The following is a 14,922-nucleotide window of genomic DNA, read 5'->3' on the forward strand; positions in this document are numbered from 1 at the left end:
TTATCTATGAATTTTGTATTAACTTAAGAGCAAAGCTGGAAGAGACGAATTAAACAAGGACATGCAGGTGAAGGGATTCGTAATGTTAACCAGGAAGTTGAGTTTTAAAAGAGATCAGAAGACTTTGTCGATTTCCCCTCTCTACAGAGTCAGGGAAGATAGCTGCTCAGAGGGTTTGTTAATTTCTTCTTCACCTCCTAGAAGGGGAGGTGAAACTGACAGAGCCTTCAGGAGGCAAAGAGGAAATTAACCAACCCTCTGAGGAACTGTTTTCCCTGGCTCTGTAGAGAGGGGAAATTAACAAAGCCTTCCGATCTCTTTTAAAATTCAGTTTCTCGGCTAACATTGCGACTCCACATGCATGTCCTCGTGTAATCCGTCTCTTGTAGCTTGGCTCTTTGTACAAGTAAATGGTTTGTCAGAGACTGGAATTACCTTTGTTCTATTCTTTGCAACAGGAATTTGAGTGCCCTACTTTCCATTCACAGGTTTCCTGGGTGTTCTATTTTCCATTCATGGGTTTGATTCTTAGTTGGAGTCCACAGTGTCTTGATTTAACTGACCAAGACTTAAAAAAAAGTTTTAATCATTGAGGTTTAAAAGCCATTTTTCCTCTGGGAAGACAGACCTCAGTTATGTCTATACTACTGTTGAAGCACTGGTGGCTTCTTCAGACATCATATCGTTAAGGTTAGGAAATTGCAACTAAAATATAAATCACTACAACTGAAGGATGAAGAAACATGGTTAAGAGACCGCTAAGCAAGAATTCCTGGAATCTATACATCATCTCACACCACATACATTATTTGGAGTGTTTATATGCCACCTCTCCAGAGTCCTGCTCAAGGTGTAAAAATACATTTAATGCACAAGGTTATAATGTTGCATCACATAAAATCTTTTATGTACTTTATTGTAATCAAAATCATAAAGTGAGAATTATTAATAAATATGAAATTGACCCTTCTGTTGGAACTTCCACAGACAAATGTAGTTCCTGCATAAGCAGAAATTTCTCATTTGTTTTTGTGATAGTAACAGCTTCACTGGGTATCACTTCATGCAAATGGGTAAATCTGAAGTGTTTTCCCTGTTATTACAAGGAAAGGGAAGGCCTTGATTGATCAGCAGTTCCAGTGTATGTATATGGACCCACTGGATTCAAGGTATAGCCTCTAGTTTAAGCAAATAACACTTTTCTGGATTTTCACAAGAAATACATTTTTTTATAAGATGCAGCAGATTAACTCTCAGGTATTATAGAAAAGCTTTAAAATTTTCAGCTGCAGCACCAGTCTTGATCTTCTTATGCCTCTATACAGCTCTAATAATCTGGATGGTTCGGCTCACTCACCAGACTTGGTGACCCATTACCTGTACGATCAGGGTGATGGAGGCCATATTATACTGGAAGAAAGCAAGGCACATACATATCTGGCCTCTCTAAAGCTAGAGCAGATTTTTTGCATTCGCTTCTCTAATTGAGTTTTTCAGTTATCTTTTGTGTTCCATAAATGTAACTTTTAAAAATTAATATTCATGTTAAAGAACTGCTGCTTGGCCAGTCTGTTACATGGCCAGGTTAGGTAAATAAAATTTCTCCTGTGCCAACCTCCGCAGCCCTGAGATGTGGGATGGGGGAATGGACATTGTAAGGGAAAGGGAAGGAGGATGTGCTGGAAGTGCAGCTGTACCAAGAAGTCATCGAACATAAGCTGATATGTAATTTAAACAACAGATTTTTTGTCTTTATTTATAGGGGTGATCCTTCTATAGTGAAACTAAATCTTGCCATTACTACAGGCTACCTCATTTCAGGTAATTTATGAGATGTCAAAGAAGAGGTATACAAATTTCAAAATAACGAACTATATATGTAGAAAATGTATAATAACTCACATGCCTACATGTGATTTTGCTACATGCCTAAAACAAGAATTATATTATTGGCTTTTAGGAGAGTCAGGCTGTAAGTTGCTGAAATTTTACTTTCTCTTGCCTTTTGTATATAAAGAGTTGTGTAGGAAAAATGTGATTATTTGCTGATAGCACAATTTAAAAAAGATAACTAGTTTCTCTGCCACCTTCTAGCATTGTCAGGCTTTGCAAATTTTTAATGTGACAACATGAATTAATTTGATTTTTACTGCATTTGTAGTAGTACAAGTCTAGCATCAGATGTTTGACTGTGATGAAAGAAAAGTGAAGCGAAGAGGCTTGTCGCTAAAGGAAATGTGTTTCCTAATTGCAACTGTGCTCTTTAGTTCCCCTAATGATACAAAATTGCATGGACCTGAAGATGCTTGTCATCTGATTTAATCAATTTTACTCTAAATTGAAGGTTGTCCCTCCCTCCCTCTCCCCTTTTTAAATGGGCTGTATGGACGCATGTGCATATGAACCTATTTATTCATGTCCTAAACAAAATTATTTTTAAAATAGTTCCAACTGGGTTCCATGTGTTTTGTGTGTGTGTGTGGGGGGGGGGGGTGTCATTTGTTGTGGGCACCAAATAAATATCTGTAAGTACCCATGGCTTTTGTAGCAGTATTGGTTGTACTTCTGGGGACTTGTTTTAGTTTTTCCAATTTGTAAAATTAACATTTGTAAACATGGTGTAACAAGAGACCGTGTTGGAATGCAAAAAATAAGAGTTAATGTATCATAGGAAATAACTGCTCTACTATACTGCCTCAAAATAGAAAAGAGTCCAGTAGAACCTTTAAGACTAACTACTGTAGCATAAGCTTTCGAGAATCACAGTTCTTTTTGTCAGATGACGAAGAGAACTGTGATTCTCGAAAGCTTATGCTACAGTAAAATTGGTTAGTCTTAAAGGTGCTACTGGACTCTTTTCTATTTTGCTACTACAGACTAACACGGCTGACTCCTCTAGATCTATACTGCCTCAGTATCTCTAAAAGATTATTGTCTATATGCAGGCTTTTTGAATGAGGTGTTTTCTTGGGAAACAGATTAGCTGCAGAAAGCTATTGATATACATGACAAAAAGTTGTAAGAAAATATTTTAAGCTTGCATCACTAAAAGAATGTGATTTCTCCCATCCAACACAAGGGATTCTTTTTATCACCTGTTTTTAAAAAAGCTTATGAACACTGGAGTTCACCAGTGGCAAAAGAGATGAAGAGCATCCAGATGAATCATCAATCAACTTCAGAATTGGCTTGACAAAAATGTGAGGTTTAGATTAATGGCTAGGCTAATACAATTGAGGCCTTGAGTCGGGGTTCTGATTTACAATGATGTTCTGGCCAGTGAGGGGCAGCTCAGAAGCTGAGTTCCTTGATGCTTCCAAAAAAGACGCTGTGTGTTTTGTAAGTGCTCCTTGCCAGTCTTCTGCTGCTCCTCATCCATCTTTTGCTGCACTCATTTTCAGTAGTTTCATTGGGCGCACTCTTTCCTGAAGTGCTACTGCAGCTTGGTTTCCTAACTATATTGAATGCAAAATGTCCTCCATGAAACTGGACAGTAAACTATAACTTGTTATGCTAAAAATAAGTTTGTTACATTCTAAAGCTCAATTTTTTCTAGTATCTAGTTCACCACATTCTTCTTGAAAAGCAGTTTGGTCAACTACATTTGCAAAAGAAAACAAACATTGATAGTCATGGGTAGTTTAATACTTATATTGTATCAGATATATTTGAAGAGTATTTTTAAAGGTCGTTCATAATTAATCCTTAATATGGTAAGCAACATAAAGTAGTTAGTATTTGCTTGCCAAGGTTTTTTCCTTACAGAAGTTCCCCCCACCCCAACCCAAAACAATGGGCCTTCAAGTGAATCAGAACAAGACAGGAAAGCCTTGCAGACCTTGCATTCCCTACACTTGAACAAAAATCTCCATATAGTCCAATTCTAAGAAAAACATGTTAATTTGTATGTTTTTAAAGAGGAGTATACTACCATAGTCTGGGCGGGCGGGGGTGGGGGGTGGGGCGCGTTCTCTGCATTCTCTTCTTATGCCTGGTTTTCTTGGCAATCAGTCCAGACACACTGGGATCTGCTTGGGCATGGTTCATCCATAAATCTGCCCTTTCTCTGCATTTTTATAGTTGTAGAGTCAGTTTATTTTCTTCCACACATACTTTAAATAATTAGGATTTTCAAGGAGGTCACAGCTTGGGTGTGCTTAGATTGGTATAATGGCTGTATTTTTAAAATGATTGCTAATAAACGTACTTAGGGATGAAGAGAGAGAGTAGGGGCTCCACTGACACACACAAGGCTCCTGTGGGGAGAGATGGCTTTCTCAGGTGGAGGAGCCTGCAGCTGGCTATTGGGGAGGGTCAGTGCAAGCCCCCCCCCCCCGCAATGTGGGGATGGCAGTTTCAAACAGTATTTATATCTGTTCATGAACTGTATGTGAAGCACTATGTTCCTTTCAAAAATGCCACTTTTTTCTGTCACTAGCAGTGCCCCTCTTCCTCCCAGGGCCACCAGGGCTTTTGCAATTTTTTAAAAAATCAGCACTAGAATATAGTTATATTGACATACTGTTGTAATGATAGGCTTAACAGGTTCTCTGAATTACCAGGTTTCACTTTTTAAACAAAGTACATTTCTAGCCCCTTTCCTCGCTGTTATACCTGTGATAATGGCACAGCTCCAAACCTATAGGCCGTGCGCTAACCACGCTGAACTGCAAAGCAGAATTCTCCTTTTAAAGATTTTATTTTTATAATTTGTTTATTTAATATTTCTTTAGTTTCTCCTCATGTCTCTTATGTTCAAACAAATCCAAAACAAATTTCGCTACTGGGACTGTAATAGCTGGGTCTCACTGTGATATAAAGAAAAAAGGCATATCTCTGCAAGGGAAGGGGTGAGGGACTTACTTTTTTCCCAATGAAAGCTGGGAATTCAGAGAACCTGCTAAACCTATCGGGACAATGGTATATCAATGTGACAATATTCCAGTGCTGAAAAACCATTTTTGTGCATGCTTATATCAGTTTGAATTATTAAAAAAAAATAAAAAATGAAACCATTAAACTTCAGGGCACAGGCAGGGAAAGAGAGGGAGTGGTTTGATGATGATGATAATGATGACAGTCTAATAATTGAAAAGTGGGTTGGAGGTGAGTGAGACAAAAAACCCCAAAAGAAACATTATGCACAAGTTAAAAAGGCAAGTAAAAATCAGCTTCCAGAAAAAGACTTGGGTAAAAGTGGTCTCAAAACGACTGGAAAAAAACCAGAGGGGGAAAAAATATGAAAACTAAAGACATAAAATCTGTGTGGAAATCAGGGAATTAACCAAAGCTATATGGGATCAGAACTGAGTTTTAAAAGCCCATGCAGAAAAGCCCTCTGGCATAGGCATCACAGCTGCATTGCAGGCAAAAAATCAGGGTGGCAAAGTAGTTAGAGTGTCAGACTAAGAAGGTTTGTATCCCCACTCTTCTGTGGAAGCTGAATGGGTGACCTTGAGCCAGTTACTATCTCCCAGCTCCACCTCACAGGATTGTTACTGTGTGGAAGAGAGCAGAATGATGTGATAAGCCACTTGGGGTCCCCATTAGGGACAAAAGCAGGTGCAATTTTTTGAACATAAGATATGGTGACATACATTTAGAGTTGCAGCACTGAACATTGTACTTACTTGTGGCAATGCTTGAAGCTTCTGTTTAAGGAATGATTTAAAACATTATTTTGTCACTTTTACATTTTTAAATAATATTCCAGATTATTGTACTATAGAAACTTTTAAGAGGAAAATAATGGTAACTGCAGTGTGCCTTTTCTCTTTTTTTCTATAGACTTGTTGCTAATTATTTTCTACTGGAAGGCGATTGGGGATGTATTTTTTGTAATTCACCATTTAGTAGCACTCTATGCCTACTACTTTGTACTGGTGAGTGTCTTGAAAATTTTGTAGTAATGTAGTTAACTAGATCAGTGGGTTTAGTGAGTAGGAGTGAGCATCACTTTGAACAAATTAAAATGGAAACTTTAAGGAATATCTTAGTGGTACATATCCAGGAGCCCATAGCTTTAATATATCCTGATTAAGAAGAGCACAGCCATCTGTTAAGCTTCATTTCTCTGTCATAATCAAGATGAGATTTTGTTTTCCCCAATTCTAAAAATGTATAGGTAGTGAATCTAAATTAAATGAATGAGTAAATGCTTGCTTCTTAGTCAATATATTTGGGATTTCAGAAAAGGATATTGAAACTCTACAATACACTAAACAAAAAAGTAATGCACTGTATCTGAATAGTAATTTGTGTTAAGTGAAAAATTGTGGTAGTACTAACAGCTGAGAATATAATTCAGTATGTATCCTTGTTTATGGAACAGAAATTGAAGAAAGCTATTTTGGTTCATCTTTAGAAAACTCCATTTGTTGTAACTCACATAAGGTTTATTGTGTATGTCATCTTTTTGTTCTTTTTTCGTCATTCATGCACACCATTCATAGGCACACATAACAATCTAACAATTGAGCAGCTCTTTAGTAGTTCTGCTTGTTTCCTTGCTGAATCCCTTTTCACTAGCTATATATAGTCTCATCTGTTCTAGACTTCTTGCTTTGGTGATTTTTTTAAGAGTCTGAGTATTTGGAATAGCCTTAAACATTACAACTTCAGCAGCTGAGCTAATGGTAAGGAAGAATACACTTCCATCAACTGAAGGTGATTGACAATACCACATATCACAGGCTAAACTGGGTCCCCACGGGCTTTGTGATAAGTTCTTGGGCTTGTTGTTTGATAGCTCTGCTTTGTATTGTAGGTGTAATAACAATTCTGGGATGAGCTTGTTTCACAGAATTATGTTTTCATGATGGTGAGCCTTTTGTTTTGGATGAAAGTCAATAAGTGCCTCATCTTTTTAATAGTGCTTAGATAAGCGTTGTCCTTCACTGGAAATCAAATATTTTTTGCCTGTAAGACATTTCAGAAATGACAATGTTAATAGCTGCCAACAAATGACACTTTTATTTAATGGATTGTTAAATTTCTTCTAAACTTGCCTAAATTTTCTAGTCTCCCAGCTCTTGTGGAGCTAACAACATTTGTGGATTTTAAAAACTTACATTTTTGTAACTGCAATCAGTGTAACCATGGCTGGTAATGATGCTTATTAAGTTGATTCTTAATCATACAAATCAGTTTTTCCAAGTTATGCAGCATGTAGTTTCATGGTCCATAAAATGTATGTCATCAGATACATAGATCATATAGTATAAAACACTAGTTTTACCTGCAGAACAGCCTTTCAGCTGTTGTACACAGTACTTAACAATGAAATTCTAAGCAGGGTTACTCCAGTCTAAGACTATTGAAATCAATGGGCATAGACTGGTATAACTCTTGTTGGGATTTCACTGTTAATTACTCCAACTCCAAATGTATAAAGTTTGGTTTCCTACATTGCTATTAAGTAGCTGGTTTTTCCTATCAAGTAGCTGGTTAGTGTGATATAATCAGTAGCACAGATCATGCTGGCAAGTGGCAGCAGTGGCCTGTTGCCACTGTTCTAGTATAATTTTATTCTATATATGTGAGGCTGATCAAGTACGGATCAATATACAACAGCCCTTTAAATAGTATCTTAGTGCTAGAACTGACTGGGCAGAAAATATCTGTGGGAGGAGGAAAAAACCTTATCCAGCCCATCACTGGCATGAATCCTACCATTCTGCTCAGCAAAGTTTGAATTTTTTCAATAGAAGAGCTACTTAAACTGGAGGGAGGCTTCAGACTTTTCTGGCATGCCAACTAAATCCTAAATAATAATACAATTCAATAGTAAAGTATTTGCAGAATTTCACAATTTGACTTGCTTTTTGAAGATTTATATTCCTGATTGTTCTTAATGTTTATTTATTATCTAGGATAGAGGATTATTGGCATATTTTGCTAACTTTCGTCTTCTTGCAGAATTCTCTACCCCTTTTGTGAATCAGCGGTAAGTGACATTTCTCTTACTTTAATAAGCTCTCTTGAACTAGCTTCTTGCCTTTTAATAGTTCAATGAGTGCAGACTTGGGAAGCCTGGGTTCAGATCCTACTTCTGATATGACCTGGTGTTTTGATCTTGAGCAAGCTGCAGTTCCTGTGGGCTGCTTAGGTGACAAATATGGTAACAACAGGGCTTTTTTAAAGCAGGAACGCAGTGGAACAGTGTTCCGGAACCTCTTGAAAATGGTCACATGGTTGGTGGCCCCACCCCCTGATCTCCAGACAGAGGGGAGCAATCTAAACTCCCCTCTGTCTGGAGATCAGGGGGCGGGGCCACCAGCCATGTGACCATTTTCTCCGAGGGCAACCCACTGAGTTCTACCACCTCTTTTCCCCGAAAAAAAGCCTTGGGTAACAATGTAAAATATAAAGACTTTGTTAATTGTAAATATGTGGTATATGGTAGTAGCCATTTTGGATAATTCAAAGCTTTCTAAATAGATATTACAGATGGATAATTGTCTTCCTAATAAAGTCAGGGCAACTGAAAACATCTAATTTTTTTTTTTAAATGCTTGTTTGATACAAGATGTTATCAGAGTAATATAATTTTGTTTTGGAGTGTTAGATCTAATTTCTCACAGCAGTTGCTATAAATCCTCTCAGACTACTGCTCATCGTCATTAACACCCATGTAGCTGCTTATTCACTTCCAGGACTTCTTAACAACATGACTGTACATGGAAAATATGGTTCTAAGTTAAATTAAGATTTCTTTACAAAAGGATGCTTGAAACAAGGTGGAGTTTTGTAGTATTTTAAAGGCTAATAGTTGTATCCAAAGTTTCCATTCTGATAACAGCGGGGCCTTTTCATACAGAAGGGTTCACCATTAACACAATGGAAACTCTGGATCGAACCTTAACATTGAATGTAGCATGAGTTTTCATGAACTATTCAAGCCCATTCCATGAGATGCATGAAGTGTATCCTTGATGTATAATATATACTCATAGAGGTACAACTAACTGTAGAGGAAAAACTTGTGAACAAGAGCGAATGAGCTAGGAAATGTAAGAGAGGAATGCTTTGACATTTCTATGTAAAAATAAAAATGCGTTCAAGATGAGCAGTAATAATTTATAATAGCAGATAACCTCATTTTTTTTTTAAACTGATCAACACCTGTAGTGGATAGTAAATACCTACTCATTAAACCTTTGCAAATATAGTTAAAATTCCTGAAAATTCAAATTCTGCAATTTTGTACTAGAGATTCCCTTAGAAGTTCTGCTTAGGAATAGTGGCTTCTCTGTTGAACAATATATCTTGAGACATCTGAATATTCTGTCCTGAGTATCTGAATTATTGGATCTTTAAGTTAGATTTTTATCCATTCTTTCATATAAGCTAAAGTATTTCTCCTTTTTAGACAATGGGAAGGCATTAGGCCACATTATGCCAGTGTATGCATGGCTGATTTAGAGCAGCTCCTGTTCCTTCCCAAACACCTCTTCTCTACTTGATACACTGATGACACCTACAGAGTCTGGACACGTGGAAAGAAAGCTCTGGATCAATTGAAGCTGTCTTATACTGAGTTAGGCGGACAATCAAAGTCCATATTGTCTGCTTCAACTGGCAGGTCTCAGTGTCTCATGTGATGTCTTTCACATCACATACTATCTGATCCTTTTAATTGGAGATGCCAAGGATTGCTCCTGGGACCTCAGATGCTCTACCACTGAGCCACAACCCCTTTAATACGCATCATATACTTCTGCATCTGATAAGCTAGGCTCTAGCTCATGAAAGACTATGACACAATAAGTCTGCTAGTTTTACTTCCACTACAGTTTTTCTGCAACATATTAACATAACCGTCCACTCCTCTGGAATATAAAACTGCCTGGGTTGGGAAATGGATGTATTTCCAACAGTTGTATTTACTTTGAAGACCTGCTTATACTTAGGCATGATGTATCTCCAGCCCCCCTCCCCTTAGGTGGTATTTTTGTACACCTACTTTATCTCATCATAACTCATCAGTATAAATGCAAGTCAAAAGAATGAGTAGTCTGAGCATTAAGATGGATGCTTTTCTTTACAATCATACATTTTAAAAGAAAATAAGTTGGTTGTGAAAAAAACACAGTACTGACAAGTGAACTCCATAGCCATTTTTATAGTCTTGTTTTAAGATACATTCATGACGCTGCATATCAACATCAGTGTTTACTTATAATTAATTGTTCAAGTAATACTGGGCACATTGTGTTTGTAACTAAACATAATGTTCTTTTCATATTAATCAAACGGCCGGGTCTATATTTTGAAAAGTCAAGCTTGGCAATTGCTGCTTAGAATTTCAAGGTGCTAACTCATCATCTTTCCTTTTTAATTACCTTGAATAATTCATACCTTCCATCTCCTTTTGAGTCTGGATATTTATAGATTCGGCAGCTCTCATGTTTCTTTTTAAGTCTTGAGAATCCAGTTCCTTTAGTCACTGTAGCCTAGACAGGGAACAGTGGAGGAACTTTAGCCCTTTTGATTACAGGTCAAATGAGCTTGGCCTTTCTTAAGCTAGACTAGAGCTGCGATACTTTCTTTTTGCTTATTTTCTGATATTCAAATAACAAATAATGCTTCCCAAAGTATTTATTTATGCTAGAAGGTACCATTAGCATTTATGGTATGGCTTCTTCTTATAGCTCAAAAATAATACCTGAATCCATACTCTTTCCCAAGCAAGCCACGCTGTTTCTGGAAACTGGATAATGCTGACCATGAGAAGGAGATAAGGAGCTGGCTCTACAAACATGATAGTTTTAGTGTGGATCCACATTTTTTTTTTCATGGTGGAGAAAGAGGCCACATGGTAGCAACTCCCATATACTGAATTTCAGAAGGGAGCCTCAGGGAATATATCATAATGAACCATCAAAGATATCCATTTATATTTTTCTAATTAGTGCAACATACAGGAATGCATACATTCTTAAAATGAATAGTTAAATTTAATAGTTTTTATCATCTTTTTAAAGTTATGTTAAGGTGGTGTCCATGTTGAGCCATTTTAGAGTGTAGTATTGCGAAACATTATCAATGAAAAAGGGCTAATTCCTCTTTTGAAGCAAAGTGTCCTAAAATAAATTGCTACTTATCTGACAAGTGCATACAGAATGTGGCCTGAGAGGTTCGCTAAGAATGTTTGTTGTTCCCTTAGATTAATTAAATTTGAAGAGAACCAGATGTTAAATAATATAAATTGTTTATAATGCTGGTTTACATTCACACATCTGTTTATTCCATTAATGAAAACAGCCATGTTGTGCTGTTCAGTTGTATTTTTAACTTATGAACTCTATAACCTTTATAAACAGCCAAATCATCATTCTTAAATTGTCAACAGAAATTATTAAAAGCAGCACATTTCAAACTAGTGTGTTCCTTTTAAAAATGTGAAGCAACCTATTTGTTGTACTTTTCTGAGAGTATTTATCTGCTAAACAAATCAAACAGTAGAATCCTAAGCAAAGTAACTCTAGTCTAAGTCCATTGATTTCAGTAGGCTTAGACTGGAGTAACTCTGCTTAGGATTTCATTGTACGTTACCTTTCTGAGTCTTTGGCATTCTCTCTGAAGTATCACTTCACTGGAGCTTCTGTGAAGCTTGCAGGTTTAAACAGATGATATGCTTATGTGCAAAAGTAGTAGTATTACAGTAGTGAGTTCTTCCATAGGTCCCAGTGGCATATGCCCACCAAGCTGAGCCAGGGCACAGATCCTACTAGAAACCTTGGTATCCTCCTGCTTCCTTCTGTGCCAGTTGTAAATTATGTAGTAGCTCAGCTGCTGTTTTCCTATAGGCCAATCTCATGTTGCTCTATCTATAATAATGCACAGGCCAGGAGAGAGAGAAGATCACATGTGAAAATCATGCTAGTTCCAAGAAATGAGATTGGATGTGTGTATTTTGAATCAAATAAGTTTGTAGATATTTCGGATGCTATTTATTAGGACACAATGAAGGCAACTATCTGAGGAAGGCTGGTTTCAGTGGCATCCCATTTAAAAAAACAAACAAATTAGAGAACAAGTTATTGCTAATAACTGAGTTAGAACAGGAACATAAATTAAAAAGGAGAAAAATCAATCAAAAATTGTTAGCCAAACGTAAATTGCTTGATATCTTTGATTCACAATGTGTTCAAAAACAACTCATTTTTAATGAAACAGAAATACTGGACCCACTTTCTGAAGTCGTTAAAGCTTTTGTCCTGGAGAGCCAAGAAGGAGATGAAATCCTGCCATATCCAGGGCTTGTTATATTTTAAGAGAGAGAGAAAAATCTTCCAGGGAGATAGTAAATACCTTTGTGGAGTACTATGCAAAGTTATATTCATCCTCGAGGCCCAAAGAACAAGCAATTGAAGATTCCCCCCCACCCCCAACACGTCCTTTTCCACTTTATCGGATTCGGATAGAAGCCTTATGGACAGCTCCATAACCCTGCAGGAAATCTTAGATTCTTTTTAAAATCTGAAGGCCAGTTCAGCCCCTGGGACTGATGGCTTCAGGGCAGAATTTTACAAAGCATTTTCCACCTGTTTATTAGTCCCTTTGTCTAATGTATGTAATGAGATCCTTCAGAGGAGGGATGTTCCTCCTTCATGGAGAACGACTTCTATTGTTCCCATTCCAAAGGAAGGTAAAGACACCTTGGATCCAGCTTCATACCACCCAATAGCATTGTTAAATAAAGATTATAAAATCTTTACCTCGGTACTGGCCAATCGTTTAAAGAAAATTGTCAAGTAGCTAATTAAACTAGATCTAATGGGTTTTATATGCAATAGAAATTTGACAGATAATATTAGGAGGAGGATGAATATTATAAATTTTTGTAAAACTCAACAAATAGAGGCAGTTGTAATAATACTCAATATGGCCAAAGGTTTTGATTCTAAAGAAAAGTCCTATTTTCTTTCCTTTATTCGTCATATGGGATTTGGCTCTAGGTTTCTCTGTACTCTGCAGGCACTTTATTCATCCACTCAAGTCCAAGTCAAGGCTAACAATCTGAAATCTGGTTTATTTAATATAAATAGAGGTACCTGTCAGGGTTGTCCACTTTCTCCTCTCCTTTTTGCTCTTGCTATGGAGCCACTAGTGGAAGCCCTTAGGCAGAATCCTCAGATCCACGGCATTCAAGTATGGGACTATGAACATAAGGTTTCGCTTTATGCCGATGATATTTTGATTTTTACCTCTTTATCAGTTGACTCTCTAGTAGAGGTGGGCATGGACTGGGAAAACCCCACAGACTACCGGCTCATGGTCCATCCATTTTCACGGACCGTATACCTTGACCTTTCCACAGACAAGCCCCATTCATGAACCGGTTTGTCGGTCTGTAGTCCGTCACTTCGAGCAGCTCTGGCTCTGCTCCCTTCACACCCAGAGAGCCCAGACTCACAGAGAATCTTCAGCATCCTCTCCTCCAGCCACCCACCAACTTTGGTCAAGATTGAATTCTGGATGTCCGAGTTACAGACCCCCCCAAAGCATCTGCCCCCAGGAAACTTCCAGTAGATACTAGAGTCACAAATGCCAATTGACTTGCATTGGCTAGCAGCACCAAAAAGTTGCAATGAGGCAAAATCAAACAGAAAAGGGTGGGAGAAGAGCCCCCTCACTCACCACACGGACACCTTCCCAGCCATTGCCTAGAGAATTAATTCTTGCTCCTTGCTTGCATAGAGAAAAATGGGAGCTCTCTGGTTGGCAGGCAGAGCTGCCTATCAAGGTTTTGAGGGCTAAGATTGGCTGCAGAATGTCCACCCCTCCCTTGCCTAGGGAATTAATTATTCCTCCTTGCTTGCATAGAGCAGAATGGGAGCTGTATTGTCGAAGGCTTTCACGGCCGGAGAACGATGGTTGTTGTGGGTTTTCCGGGTTGTATTGCCGTGGTCTTGGCATTGTAGTTCCTGACGTTTCGCTAGCAGCTGTGGCTGGCATCTTCAGAGGTGTAGCACCAAAAGACAGAGATCTCTCAGTGTCACAGAATGGGAGCTCTCTGCTCGGCTTGCAGAGGTGCCTATTAAGTTTTTAAGGGCTGCAAATGGTCTGCGGATGTCTTCTCCATTCCTAGGAAATTGATAGATTGGCACCAGAATGTCTGGACTCACGGACCAACTGACCAGCCCAAATGGACAAAATTCATGAAAAAGGTGAGTCCCACGGACTGTGTGGTCACAAACAACGAACTGGGCTGGACTGTGCAAAATTTTGGAACGTTTTCCAGACTGTGCCCACCTCTACTCTCTAGAATCAGTCTCACATACCCTACACTTTTTTAGTTCGATTTCAGGTTTAACAATCGAAATTGGAGCTGTTTTCCATTAATTTGACCTCTAGTTCAGTAGCTAAGTTATATGAACACGATTTGCATTCAAGTGGGTTACTAAGAAGATGAGATATCTAGGAGTTTATATCCCTGTACTTATGAATGACATTGTCCAGGTAAATTTTTATGAACTTTAAAAATCTGTATTGGTCTTTTTTTCTAAATGGAAAAAACAAGGTTATTCATGATTTGATAGGATCTCACTGGTTAAATCTTTCATTCTCCCTAAGTTTATGTTTCTATTCCAGTCTTTCCCAGTTAAAATACTCCCAAGGAAAATACAGCTCTGGCAAAGGGCTCTCAATGAGTTTATTTGGTCTTATCATAAACCGAGAGTTGGGTTTCAGACATTACGTCGGCCCTCGAGTCTAGGTGGCCTGAATGTCCCAGACATGTCTTTATGTTACGCTGCCTCTTCTTTGGCTCCATTAATTCAGGCTTGAAAATTGAACCCAACGGAAGCCTGGATCTCTGTAGAAAGTTTCTTTTCTTCAGCACTTTCCTTACCAGTAACATCTGGTCCTCTCCTGAAAACAGGCCGGTTATGATTTCCTCCAATTCCCTATTAGACA

At 38.0% G+C, this 14,922-nt stretch overlaps 1 protein-coding gene across 2 annotated transcripts in view; it reads left to right on the top strand.

The window, feature by feature from the left end:
- TLCD4 (TLC domain containing 4) overlaps positions 1-14,922 on the top strand; it is a 46,656-nt gene that overhangs the window by 24,391 nt on the left and 7,343 nt on the right. For both annotated transcript variants that reach the window (XM_054979184.1, XM_054979185.1), the window contains exons 4-6: positions 1,763-1,821; positions 5,788-5,882; positions 7,872-7,945. In XM_054979184.1, coding sequence (XP_054835159.1) covers positions 1,763-1,821; positions 5,788-5,882; positions 7,872-7,945 — 228 coding nt within the window. The remainder of the gene's footprint in view (positions 1-1,762; positions 1,822-5,787; positions 5,883-7,871; positions 7,946-14,922) is intronic.

This window comes from Eublepharis macularius, chromosome 5 (genome assembly GCF_028583425.1).
Source record: "Eublepharis macularius isolate TG4126 chromosome 5, MPM_Emac_v1.0, whole genome shotgun sequence".
NCBI classification, from domain to species: Eukaryota; Metazoa; Chordata; class Lepidosauria; order Squamata; family Eublepharidae; genus Eublepharis; species Eublepharis macularius.